This window comes from Moschus berezovskii, chromosome 9 (genome assembly GCF_049115385.1).
Source record: "Moschus berezovskii isolate FMDL1 chromosome 9, NW_MosBer_1.0, whole genome shotgun sequence".
Taxonomy (NCBI): domain Eukaryota; kingdom Metazoa; phylum Chordata; class Mammalia; order Artiodactyla; family Moschidae; genus Moschus; species Moschus berezovskii.
Window position 1 is genome coordinate 49,108,597 of NC_142468.1, and position 13,962 is coordinate 49,122,558.

The window sequence follows — 13,962 nt, forward strand, 5'->3', positions numbered from 1 at the left end:
CTTTAACTTCACCAAAAGTTAATTGGGAACATAAGTCTGTATTGGAAGAGATAGGAAGCTGGTATGACATGTTTTAACATCTTTGAAGCAACTAATAAGTTTCTTTTAAAGGCATTTGTTTTGCAGACTTAATGATGCTTCTGTTTGCATGTTCTACCAAAAAAGTGGTTTATTAATTTAGTCAATTTCCAAATTAAAACTTAATGCTTTTTCCTGATAAGTCACTTTTTGTGTGTGTGTGTTGTCTTCAATTTCCCATCAGGAAATAGGACAACTTTCCAAACCAAGGTCAATAAAAATATCAATAAAATACTTGTCAGTAATGTAAGACAATTTGAGTAATACTGATTATAAAACTCTAGCTATGAATTTCAGTCTTCTTTAAACTCTGCCATCAAGGAATCTGTATTTTTTATATCTGTTATTAGTGTGAAGTGAGATTTAAATCAAATGAAATGCCACAAAAATGTACCTAAAAGAATAAACTTAACTTTTAACAACTATAGATCTGATTATCATAGACATGTGTTTGATATAACTTCTTAAAAACAATGTTTGGGCATGCCCATTTTTACCATTAGACTTGCTTGCTATTTTCCTTAGATGATAATACTACGCTTTTCCATTTCCCACTCCATATATATATTTGCTTATAATTGTTCTTAGTTTTTTTGCCAGTTATGCTCTTGGTTCACGTGGTATTGCTGTACCAGAACTCTTACAAACACCATGGAAACTGTTCTCACTATAATTGCTCTTTTCTACTATCCTTTGGAAGGTTCAAAGTCTATGAACAGGTGAGTTATAGTACTGTTACAATTATGTACAAAACTCTAAAGCATGGTTTTGAAAAATCTTAAATTATCAATATATTGCAATATCCAGTGGACTCCCCCAATATTCATGAAGGCTATCAGAACCACAAATTCACAGTTGATATATTTATTACAGCAGGAAAGAGAGATACTCAAACTAGATAACCAAAGAGAGTTTAATAAAAGGACTGTTTACAAAGGTATAAACAATGTTTAGAAAAGCTAGTAAGGGGATATCATAATACCTGAGGGCTAGTCACACAGGAAGTTTGTTTCCTTTGGCCTTAGGGAGTAAGGAGAGGAAATTGTTACTGAAATCCTTAGAACTCTTTTAGAGAGGACCCCAACAAGAGAAGGGTACAGCCAGCCTTTATCCATAGCAAGGAAAGAGCAGGGTGAATAACATACACTGACTCTTCTGCCCTCCAGTTAACCAGTGCTAATGAGAAGCCAAAGAGCAAGACAGCCCATTGATACAGTCCACACAGGTCACCCTCCCTACACTCTGGGCAGGCAAGTAGAAAATACATGGACATGGTTTGCGTTTATATAAATTGGTATAAATTCTAAGAAAAAGGGACATCAGAATAGGGTTTCACTGTATTCTGGGCAGGTTGTCTGGAGGAGCTAATGTGTGGTAGGATGTGTGGGAGAAGAGAGGAATGAGGTTAGCGTGGCACTTTGCCCTTCTCCAGAATTCAAATTTTATAAGTAGCAGGGTACCGGTAGCTTTGAGAAGCAAGAAACAATTAAACCTGATTTAGAAATAATTCTCTCCTAGTAGCAGTACTGAGGATATACCAAAAGGGAGAAAGCTAGAAAATCTGGGAATCTAGTTAAGAAGCTAGTATCCATTCTTCCTTATATACAAGGTTGTTGAGGATCAAACCAAATAAGATCACTCCTGCGTTAAGACTCGACTGTGAGTAAGTATTCACTTACATTACCTATAGATGAGGATGTCTAAACATTGATTTCTATCAAATGAGAATAAAGCCACTTTCAAGAATTAAATGAGACTCTATAGACAGTGTGGCCTATTACACAATCAGTGTTGAGTAAGTATTGATGGTGACAATGATATTCTTAAGAAATACTTGTGCAAAATTAGAAATAATGACTATGAAGATTCCAAGTAAGTGACACAACTATGAGAAGATTTTAGGCAAGTGAAAGGACTTGATGTAAAATCATGGCAATGGGAAGGAAAGTGGATGTGTGGGATGAAAAGTTGGGATTTATGGTGACTTCAAATTTTAAGACTAAGAAAATGAGTGATATTGTTAAATACTAGACACTAAATAGGTTTGTGAGAAAGTTGTGGGGCTTATTTCATATACTTTGATTTTAAATTCCAGTAAGAGTTAAGTAGAAATATTCAGAAAGGAGTAGAAATTCAAGTTGGAAAATCTGGAGTGAGGTTAGGTAGGACTAGATACACGTGGGCATCCTCTGGGTAGTTTCACTATGGCAGAATTTGCAATTACACTGACTACAAGTTCAGACCAAGCCAGAGGTGTTTTATTTCACCTGCTCAGTGTTTTTCTTTACGTTAACTACTTGGCAAAATTTTTAAACTGGGAGATCTTACCTAAAATCTTGATTTCTAGTTTCCCTTGAAAAAATGTAAGGCCTGGCAACATTCTGGGCCAAGATTCCTTCATGACGCTATTGGAGGTCCCATGCAAATATTTATTACTTACCTGGTCTCCCTAAGAATTTGAACTTGAAATCCCTATTCTTACATCTTCACCAACATTGGAAATTTCTTTATAGTTACTTATTAGATAATAGGTATATCATAGTACCATGAAGTTATTTTGCCACTGTCTGTCGTCTTGATGGTTAAATTATTTGGTGCTGTCCTTCAACTATTTATTGAGAGAGGTCCTAATAGTAAAAACCCACCTTTCTATCCATGATCATATAGGTTTTTACAGTAAGCTTTTTTAAAATCAGGTGTATATCTATATATGTATATATAGATATATGTATCGTTCAGATGCGCAAAACTACAAGCCTACTTTCTGAACAAAACCACATGTGCCCAGAAGCCCATCATTGCCTAAATAATCCTGATGTTTCTTTAAGAGCTTTTTTTTTCCCCCTTAGAAAATGTGTGCCTGTCTTTTATCTTGGTAGGAGACACTTCCACCAGAAAAGGACCTGACAGAGGTTTATGGTTAAAAGTTGATATACCTCTCAGTAAATAAAACTAACATTAAGATTAGAATAACTTACTTGGAAATAACTAGAATACTAAGTAAAGCTGGAAAAGACCTTACATATTACCTCTTTTTTATGGATGAGAAAAATTAAGAACCAGAAAGTTTAGGTAACTTCCCCATGTTCAGATAGCTATTTATACCAAAAAGAAATGCTCTAATTAAAAAGAACAAAAAATGTATTACAACAGAGTAAACAGATAACCTCTGAACTCATTTCCAAGTTGTCTTAATACCTTTTCCTTGCATATAGTGTGAAGTACTCATCCCTGGTGGCACTTGCCTTCATAATCCGTCCCACAGCTGTTATTCCATGGATACCTTTGCTGTTCAGACATTTCTGGCAAGAACAGAGAAAACTTGATCTTATTCTACATCAGTTTTTACCTGTAGGGTAAGTATGGCTACAATCCATCATATTAATTTTAATAAATTAAAGATTATGAACAAGATCTTACATCTTTTTAGTCAGGTATATCTTCTAATATCACTGAGAAATATCAGACCAAGGAAACATAGTATTTCTAATTTTACATTTGTAGTTGTGATTCTGAGTATTTTAATTTGCTTAAATGAGGATCCTGGGAGTTTTTCTAAATTAGAACTTTCCTATGCTTTATTTCTTAAATATTTTTCAAATATATTTTAAAGATACTTGATTCCTTCACATTTGTATGGGGCTTTATAATAAACATACAATATATATTCACATATTACCTGATTTTCACAATTCTTGGATCTAGGCAATGTAGGTGTGTTTTTACTTTGTGATACAAAAAATGGAGGGCTTGATGAAATTAAAGTAAATTAGCCAGTGTCACTGGGTTGCTGTGATGAAAATGGGATTGAAACACAGGTTCTCTAACTATATTTTGAGCTCCTAGGATCAGAATTATACCAGATATCTGGTGGAATATACAAAATAATTATTCATTGAAGGAATGAATGCACTTTGACTCTTAAAAGTGATCTTTTTAATATATTAGTATTCACTTTGTATAGGCTATTTTTGGTAGCTATTAAAAAGGACAAAATCACATGGTGGCTAAGTTGCCACTATTGTCATTTGCATTCATTCAGCAAATATTTAATCCTAATATGTGCTAGGTGCTGTTCCACATGCTAGAGATACAGCAGTTTAACAAAACAAAGTTCATTCTTTCATGAATTATACATTCCAGTTCAGGGAGACAGCTAAAAACTATGATTAATTTAAGTTGGGGAAACTTGAGAAGTGACAATGCATGCTATAGGGAAAAATCATGAGAGCCTTCAGCTAAAACTACAGACCCAGTCAATATCCTAACAAGTTATGAGATCTTGAGTCAGATACCCAGCTAAGCTGTGCCTGGATTCTTGATCCACAGAAGCAGTGAGGTAATAAATGTTCATAGTTTTAGGTTGCCAAAACATTTGGCGGTAATTCATTATGCACCAATACGTAATACAGAATTTATTACTTTTAAAAAGTTTAAATACAGCTTTTCTCAATGAAATATCTTTCAAAATGTGTAAATCCATAGTCAGCTGGAGAAACTTTTGAAGCATTTTTAAAGTGGCTTTTGATGCTATATGCCACTAAGTCATATGTCATTGCTGGATTTTTCAGTAGGTTTAAAATGTTAGTCACCATTCTATTTTGTTTTTCAGATTTGTCACTTTGAGTTTGTCTCTGATAATTGATCGTATTTTTTTTGGTCAAGTAAGTAAAAATAATGGTTTTTTTAAAGTTACTTTAATATAGTCATTTATTACACTAAAAACTCAGCCTTACTTTTTAAGTTTCCATGAGTATCTGGAAACAGGCAAAACATTTTTTTAATGATATGGGATATATTAGGAAAAAGCTAGTAGCATATGCCTTTGGTTCACTTTGCTGTACTTTCCATATAACAGAACTGTGTATTAATTAAAGTTCTAAGAAATCCATTTAAAGTACTGTTGTCAGGTTTGTAACAATAAAGGTTAACTTTTAAATTATTTTAGTTAACCTCAATTATTCAGAATTCATGTTAACCAGAATATTCTCTAAGCATCTGGTTTAATTTCATTGGTAATAGATTTAGTATTGGTAATATAGGTTAAATCTAATAATAATGGTAATAGGTTTAATCTAATTGGTAATAGCCTCTGGTTGTTTTTTAGTTCCCTGTTTTTAAGTCACATATAGGTTCTGGAATCAGATGCTACTGTCTGAAGCCTACTGTATTAAGATGTGAGATCTTGGACCAGTTATTCTTGCCAGTTTCCTTATCTGGAAATAATTGTGGTACTTGTCTCTTAAGGTTGGAGGATTAAATGAGATTAATACATGTAAAATGCTTACAACATTGCATGGCAAAAGTGAGCACTTAATGTTAGCTGCTATTGTTATTACCTACTTTATGCTGTAATTCAAAATGCAGTGTTTTCAGAGCTTTATCTTAATAGGTATTGTGCTACAGTAAAATTTTTAATATGGGTACCAAACACATATAAAAATTATTTTCACTGATTCTTTATGTCTACATAAAAATGGGCATAAATGATTATACTCTCTTGAATCTCAAAAACCTAGTGTTTTACAAAGAACACATTAATACTTATAAAAAGTTAATAAATGATTTCAGTGTTATTATAAATGACAATAAAAAGAGAACCATACAGAATCATTGGGATGCAGCAGAAGCAGGTCTTAGACGTTCATAGTGATACAGGTTTTCCTCAAAAAACAAGAAAAATATAAAATGAACAACCTAAACTTACCACTTAAAAGTTAAAAAAAGAAAAAACCAGAAGTCAGCAGAAGGAAGGAAATAATAAAGATTATAGAGAAAATTAAGAGATGAAAAAAATCAGTAAAACCAAGAGCTGGTTCTCTGAAAGGTAAGAAACAAGATTGACAAACCTCTGGCCAGGCTCACCAAGAAGAAAAGAGAGAGGACCCAAATAAGTTAAGAAATGAAAAAGGAAACATTAACAACTGATACTGCATAAATACAAGCAACATAATGCTATGAACAATTATATGCCAACAAATCTGATAACCTAGAAGAAATGGACAAGTTTCTAGAAACATTCAGTCCACCAAAACTGAATCAAGAAGAAATTGATTCACTTCTTGAATTGTGCTCTTTCAGTCACTAGAGGAGAAACAGAATCTGTAATTTAAAAAACTCGCTACAAACAAAAGTCCAGGACTAGATGGCTTCAAAACAAAAGAGTCCGAAATGCAGTACTTGGATGCAATCTTAAAAATGACAGGATGATTTCTGTTCAGTTTCCAAGGCAAACCATTCAATATTACAGTAATCCAGGCCTATGCCCCAACCAGTAATGCTGAAGAAGCTGAAGTTAATCGGTTCTATGAAGACCTACAAGACCTTTTAGAACTAACACCCAAAAAAGATGTCCTTTTCATTATAGGGGATTGGAATGCAAAAGTAGGAAGTCAAGAAACACCTGGAGTAACTGGCAAATTTGGCCTTGGAGCACGGAATGAAGCAGGGCAAAGGCTAATAGAGTTTTGTCAAGAGAATGCACTGGTCATAGCAAACACCCTCTTCCAACAACACAAGAGAAGACTCTACACATGGACATCACCAGATGGTCAACACCGAAATCAGATTGATTATATTCTTTGCAGCCAAAGATGGAGAAGCTGTATACAGTTAGCAAAAACAAGACCAGGAGCTGACTGTGGCTCAGATCATGAACTCCTTATTGCGAAGTTCAGACTTAAATTGAAGAAAGTAGGGAAAACCACTAGACCATTCAGGTATGACCTCAATCAAATCCCTTATGATTATACAGTGGAAGTGAGAAATAGATTTAAGGGACTAGATCTGATAGATAGAGTGCCTGATGAACTCTGGACGGAGGTTCGCAACATTGTACAGGAGACAGGGACCAAGACCATCCCCATGGAAAAGAAATGCAAAAGAGCGAAATGGCTGTCTGAGGAGGCCTTACAAATAGCTGTGAAAAGAAGAGAAGCGAAAAGCAAAGGAGAAAAGGAAAGATATAAGCATTTGAATGCAGAGTTCCAAAGAATAGCAAGGAGAGATAAGAAAGACTTCCTCAGTGATCAATGCAAAGAAATAGAGGAAAACAACAGAATAGGAAAAACAAGAGACCTCTTCAAGAAAATTAGAGATTCCAAGGGGACATTTCATGCAAAGATGGGCTCGATAAAGGACAGAAATGGTATGGACCTAACAGAAGCAGAAGATATTAAGAAGAGGTGGCAAGAATACACAGAAGAACTGTACAAAAAAGATCTTCACGACCAAGATAGTCACGATAACGTGATCACTGACCTAGAGCCAGACATCTTGGAATGTGAAGTCAAGTGGGCCTTAGAAAGCATCACTACTAACAAAGCTAGTGGAGGTGATGGAATTCCAGTTGAGCTATTACAAGTCTTGAAAGATGATGCTGTGAAAGTGCTGCACTCAATATGTCAGCAGATTTGGAAAACTCAGCAGTGGCCACAGGACTGGAAGAGGTCAGTCTTCATTCCAATCCCAAAGAAAGGCAATGCCAAAGAATGCTCAAACTACCGGACAATTGCCCTCACCTCACACGCTAGCAAAGTCATGCTCAAAATTCTCCAAGCCAGGCTTCAACAATATGTAAACCGTGAACTCCCAGATGTTCAAGCAGGTTTTAGAAAAGGCAGAGGCACCAGAGATCAAATTGCCAACATCCGCTGGATCATGGAGAAAGCAAGAGAGTTTCAGAAAAACATCTATTTCTGCTTCATTGACTATGCCAAAGCCTTTGACTGTGTGGATCACAATAAACTGTGGAACATTCTGAAAGAGATGGGAATCCCAGACCACCTGACCTGCCTCTTGAGAAACCTGTATGCAGGTCAGGAAGCAACAGTTAGAACTGGACATGGAACAACAGACTGGTTCCAAATAGGAAAAGGTGTACGTCAAGGTTGTATATTGTCACCTTGCTTATTTAACTTATATGCAGAGTACATCATGAGGAACGCTGGGCTGGAAGAAGCACAAGCTGGAATCAAGATTGCTGGGAGAAATATCAATAACCTCAGATATGCAGATGACACTACCCTTATGGCAGAAAGTGAAGAGGAACTCAAAAGCCTCTTGATGAAAGTGAAAGAGGAGAGTGAAAAGGTTGGTTTGAAGCTCAACATTCAGAAAACAAAGATCATGGCATCTGGTCCCATCACTTCATGGGAAATAGATGGAAAAACAGTGGAAACAGTGTCAGACTTTGTATTTTTGGGCTCCAAAATCACTGCAGATGCTGATTGCAGCCATGAAATTAAAAGACGCTTGCTCCTTGGAAGGAAAGTTATGACCAACCTTGATAGTATATTAAAAAGCAGAGACATTACTTTGCCAACCAAGGTCCGTCTAGTCAAGGCAATGGTTTTTCCCGTGGTCATGTATGGATGTGAGAGTTGGACTGTGAAGAAGGCTGATCGCCGAAGAATCGATGCTTTTGAACTGTGGTGTTGGAGAAGACTCTTGAGAGTCCCTTATACTGCAAGGAGATCCAACCAGTCCATTCTAAAGGAGATCAATCCTGGATGTTCATTGGAGGGACTGATGCTAAAGCTGAAACTGCAATACTTTGGCCACCTCATGCGACGAGTTGACTCACTGGAAAAGACTCTGATGCTGGGAAAGGTTGGGGGCGGGAGGAGAAGGGGACGACGGAGAATGAGATGGCTGGATGGCATCACCGACTCTGTGGACATGAGTTTGAGTGAACTCCGGGAGTTGGTGATGGACAGGGAGGCCTGGCGTGCTGTGATTCATGGGGTCGCGGAGAGTCGGACACGACTGAGCGACTGAACTGAACTGAACTGACTGAGATGGCTTCACAGGCAAATTCTACCAAACATGTGAAGAAGAGCTTATACTGATCAGGATCACTCCCAAAGACATTCTATGAAGCAAAACTAGACAAAGATATCACCAAAAATGAAAATTAACAGGCCAATACTTTTGATGAATAGTGATGCAAAAATTCTCAACAAAATATTAGCAAACCAAATCCAAAAACACATAGAAAAGATTGTATACCACGACCAAGTGGGATTCACCCCAGGTTCACAAGGATGGTTCAACATAGGCAAATCAATGTGATACAACACATAAGCAGAAGACAGAAGCCACATGATTATCTCACTAGATGCAGAAAAAGCATTTGCCATAACTCAACATTCATGATAAAAAAAAAACTTGCCAAAGTGGGTATAGAAGGAACATATCTCAACATAATAAAAGCTATTTAAGACAAACCCATGGGCTTCCCAAGTTGCTCAATGGTAAAGAATATGACTGCCAGTGCAGGAAACACAAGAGACGTGGGTTCAATACCTGGGTCAGGAAGATCCCCTTGGAGGAAGAAATGGCAACTCACTCCAGTATTCTTGCCTGGGGAAAATCTCATGGGTCAAGGAGTGTGGCGGGCTACAGTCCATGGGGTTGCAGAATCAGACATGACTTGAGTGACTGAGCACACACGCATGACAAACCCATAGCCAATATAATACTCAATGGTGAAAAGCTGAAAGCCTCCCCACTAAAATCGGGAAGAAGATAAGGATGCCCACTCTCACCTCTTCTATTCAACATAGTACTGGAAGTCCTAGCCACAGCAGTCAGATAAGAAAAGAAATAAAAGGTATCTAAATTGGAAAGGAAGAGGCAAAATTGTCATTATAACAGATAACATGATATCATCTGCAGAAAACCCTGAAGACTCCACACAAACTACTAGAACTGATAAATGAACTCAGCAAGGTAGCAGGATACAAAATTAACATACGTAAATCCTTTGCATTTCTTTACACCAACAATGAAATATCAGAAAGGGAATGTAAAAAAAAAATATCTTTCAAAATCACACCACTCAAAATAAAATACTCCTAAGTATTTTATTCCTAATAAACCTGACCAGGGAAGTGAAAGGCTTATATACTGAGAACTATAAAACATTAATAAAGGAAACTTAAGATGATTCAAGGAAATAGAAAAGATATCCCATGCACTTGCACTGAAAGAATTTATATTGTTAAAATGGCCATACTACCCAAAGAATCTACAGATTTAATGCTCCTATCAAATTACTCATGACATTTTCCACAGAACTAGAACAATCCTAAAGTTTATATGGAATCATATTTAACCTGAATTGTTAAAGCAATCCTTCAGAAAAAGAACAAAGTAGGTGGTATAACCCTCCCAGACTTCAGACAATACTACAAAGTTACAGTAACAAATCAGCATGGTACTGGCACAAAAATGGATATATGTATGGATCATTGGAACTGAATAGAGAGCCCAGAAATAAACCCATACACCTACAGTCAATTAATCTTTGAAAAAGGAGGAAATAATATACAATGGAAAAAAGAGTCTCGTCAGCAACTGGTAATAGGAAAGTTGGACAGTTACCTGTAAATCGATGAAGTTAGAATACACTGTCTCACCATACACAAAAATAAACTCAAAATGGCTGCTTAAAGACTTAAATATAAGACATGACACCATAAAACTCCCTAGAAGAGATCATAAGCAAAATATTCTCTGATATAAATCATGCCAATGTTTTCTTACATCAGTCTCCCAAGGCAATAGAAATAAAAACAAATATAAACAAATGGGGATGGGGAACACATGTACACCCATGGCTGATTCATGTCAATGTATGGCAAAAACCACTACAATACTGTAAAGTAATTAGCCTCCAATTAAATTTTTTAAAAAAGAAAAATATCAAAAAAATAAAAAACAAATGGAACCTAATCAAACTTAAAAGATTTTGCACAGCAAAAGAAACCATAAGAAAGAAGCAAAAAGACAAAGAACAGGAGAAAATATTTGCAAATAATACAACCAACAAGGGCTTCATTTCCAGAATATGCCAACAGTTCATATAACTCAATAACAGAAAAACAAACAACCCAATCAAAAAATGGGCAGAAAACCTAAACAGACATTTCTCCAAAGAAGAAATACAATGGCCAATAGGTACATGAAAAGATGTTCATCATCACTATTAGAAAAATGCAAATCAAGACTACAATGAGGTGCCAGCTCACACTGGTCAGAATGGCCATCATTAAAAATTACAATTAACAAATGCTTGAGAGAATGTGGAGAATGTAATTCTCCCCTTTGGTGGGAATGTAAGCTTACGGTACAGCCACTATGGAAAACAGTAAGAAGGTTCCTCAGAAAATGAAAAACAGAATTACCATGTGATCCAGCAATCCCACTCCTGGGCTTTTTTCCACATACCCAGACAAAACTTAAATCTAAAAAGATACTGGCACCATTCTGTTCATAGTAGCATTATTCACAATAGCCAAAACATGGAAACAACGTAAATATCCATTGACAGATAAATGGATATACATACAACAGAATACTCCTCAGCAATAAAAAAGACTGAAATAATGCCATGTGCAGCAACATGGATGCAACGAGAGATGATCATACTAAATGAAGTCAGTCGGTCAGAGAAAGACAAATACCATATGATATCATTTATATGTGGAATCTATAAAATAGGACACAGATGAACCTATCTGTGAAACAGAAACAGACTCAGGGACATAACAGAACAGACTTGTGGTTGCCAAGGGCAAGAGGGTAGAGGGAGGGTTGGATTGGGAGTTTACAATTAGTAGATGCAAATTCAGAGAAGGCAATGGCAAGCCACTCCAGTCCTCTTGCCTGGAAAATCCCATGGACGGAGGAGCCTGGTGGGCTGCAGTCCGTGAGGTCGTTAAGGGTCGGACACGACTGAGCGACTTCACTTTCACTTTTCACTTTCACACATTGGAGAAGGAAATGGCAACCCACTCCAGTGTTCTTGCCTGGAGAATCCCAGGGACGGGGGAGCCTGGTGGGCTTCCGTCTATGGGGTCACACAGAGTCGGACACGACTGAAGTGACTTAGCAGCAGCAGCAGCAGATGCAAATTATTATATGGATAATGGATAAACAAGATTCTATTATATAGCACAGGGAACTGTATTCAGTATACTATTATAAACCATACAGTATAAAAAAGAATTATTGCATATTCAAAATTATCATTGTAAACTACTAGTGTTCAGACTTCATTCTGATTTAATTTCATGATTATGCCAATCTCCCCAATGCCAAAAATTCATACTTGGCATTAACACATTTCTATTTCTTTTTCCTTCAACTATCCCAGTGGACTCTGGTTCAATACAATTTTTTGAAATTCAACGTGCTGCAGGATTTAGGATCATTTTATGGTTCTCATTCATGGCACTGGTACTTCAGTCAAGGATTTCCAGCTGTCCTGGGTACTCACTTACCCTTCTTTATTCATGGCTGCTTTCTAGCCCCAAAGAGGTACAGGATATTTTTGGTGACTGTGCTATGGACCCTGCTAGTTTATAGGTAAGGTTTTATTTGTTCAAATAGTTCATTTTTTAAATGTTACCAAGAAATTCAATAAATTCTTTGAAAGGTAAATTATCTTTTGTAGGTTCATTAATTCTTATGATTTGTTAGTGGGGATTATTTAGCAGATTAAAAATACAGTGATTATGCTGGTACTCAGGGCTTCCCTGGTGGCTCAGTAGTAAAGAATCCACCTGTAATGCAAGAGACGTGGGTTCAATCCCTGGGTCGGGAAGATCCCTTGGAGAAAAGAAATGGCAACCCACTCCAGTGTTCTTGCCTGGGAAATCCCATGGACAGAGGAGCCTGGTGGGCTACAATTCATACAGTTGTAAAGAGTCAGACATGACTTAGCGTTTAAATAACAACAAACAAATGCTGATGCTCAGACCAACTGAATACTTTTAATACATTCTCCAGATCTTCCAGCCCAGGGATGAAACCCAAGTCTCTTGCATTGCAGGCAGATTCTTTACAGTCTGACACACTAGTGAAGCCCTTCTGATACATATAGTTTGCTTAATAAGATTACATTCAATTTTAAGAAGTTGAAAATTGTATTTGCTTTTAAAAAACAGAAACTGCCAAAATTTTAAGTACTGTATTTCTAAATGAAAATGTATGCATTTCTATTTGAAATTTGAGTAATATAACTTACTTGGGTTGGTAACAGAAATCCTTTTTTAGAATGCAATTGTACTTTAGAATTTCACATTGACATCAACTGTTGGCATTACTTTTAACACATCACCATCATATGACTAAAAATAATGAGACTGATTCCTGAAGCATGAAATTCAGTCTCATAATTACAAAAACAGATCATGTTAATTATATTCATTTTAAATACATTAATTTCTTAAACCATCATTTAATATGAGAAAATAATATTTTCTTTGAATATCTTTTTATTATAGCATGTTGAGCCACAAAGAATTCAGGTTTATCTATCCAGTTTTACCATTTTGTATGGTGTTCTGTGGTAAGTATTTTTGTAAAATAGAGGAAAAAACCAATAATAAAGAAACCAAGGACAATCTTATTAAACTCTAAAATATTATTTTCTACTAGGCTAAGTAAGGATTGCTCCTTAATTACAAATTGATTATATTACTGAAGCTTTCCCTTTCTGCAGCCAAAATATCCTTTTTCTTCCCTAAATGTCCTTTTTCTTGTGTCCTGTAAAGTGAGATAAAAATATAAGGATCCAGCATCCATAGCACCTTTTGATGGTGGTGTTTCTGGCTGTTAGAAATCTTTCACTAAAAAGTAATACCTCTATTTCAGAATAGCTAATTTAAATTTATGGTTAAACTACAAGTTCTACATTCCACAAATGGAAAATTAATGTTGAAACTAGTTTTTAATGCTTTATATACATTTATCCCTTCAAGACTCAGTCCCAATGAATATGCAGTTTTTAACGTGATTCACACCTCTGGTTTCATTTGCCACCTTTCTCCGAATCTCCACTAGATCTTTGCAGTAAGTTTTCTACATGTGATTTCT

The 13,962-nt window shown here is 36.1% G+C and overlaps 1 protein-coding gene across 1 annotated transcript in view; it reads left to right on the forward strand.

Annotated features, from left to right (window-relative positions):
* PIGB (phosphatidylinositol glycan anchor biosynthesis class B) overlaps nt 1–13,962 on the forward strand; it is a 28,812-nt gene that overhangs the window by 8,320 nt on the left and 6,530 nt on the right. The window contains exons 5-9 of the mRNA XM_055437336.2: nt 667–797; nt 3,294–3,434; nt 4,691–4,742; nt 12,239–12,450; nt 13,371–13,435. Of these exons, the coding sequence (XP_055293311.2) occupies nt 667–797; nt 3,294–3,434; nt 4,691–4,742; nt 12,239–12,450; nt 13,371–13,435 (601 nt within the window). The remainder of the gene's footprint in view (nt 1–666; nt 798–3,293; nt 3,435–4,690; nt 4,743–12,238; nt 12,451–13,370; nt 13,436–13,962) is intronic.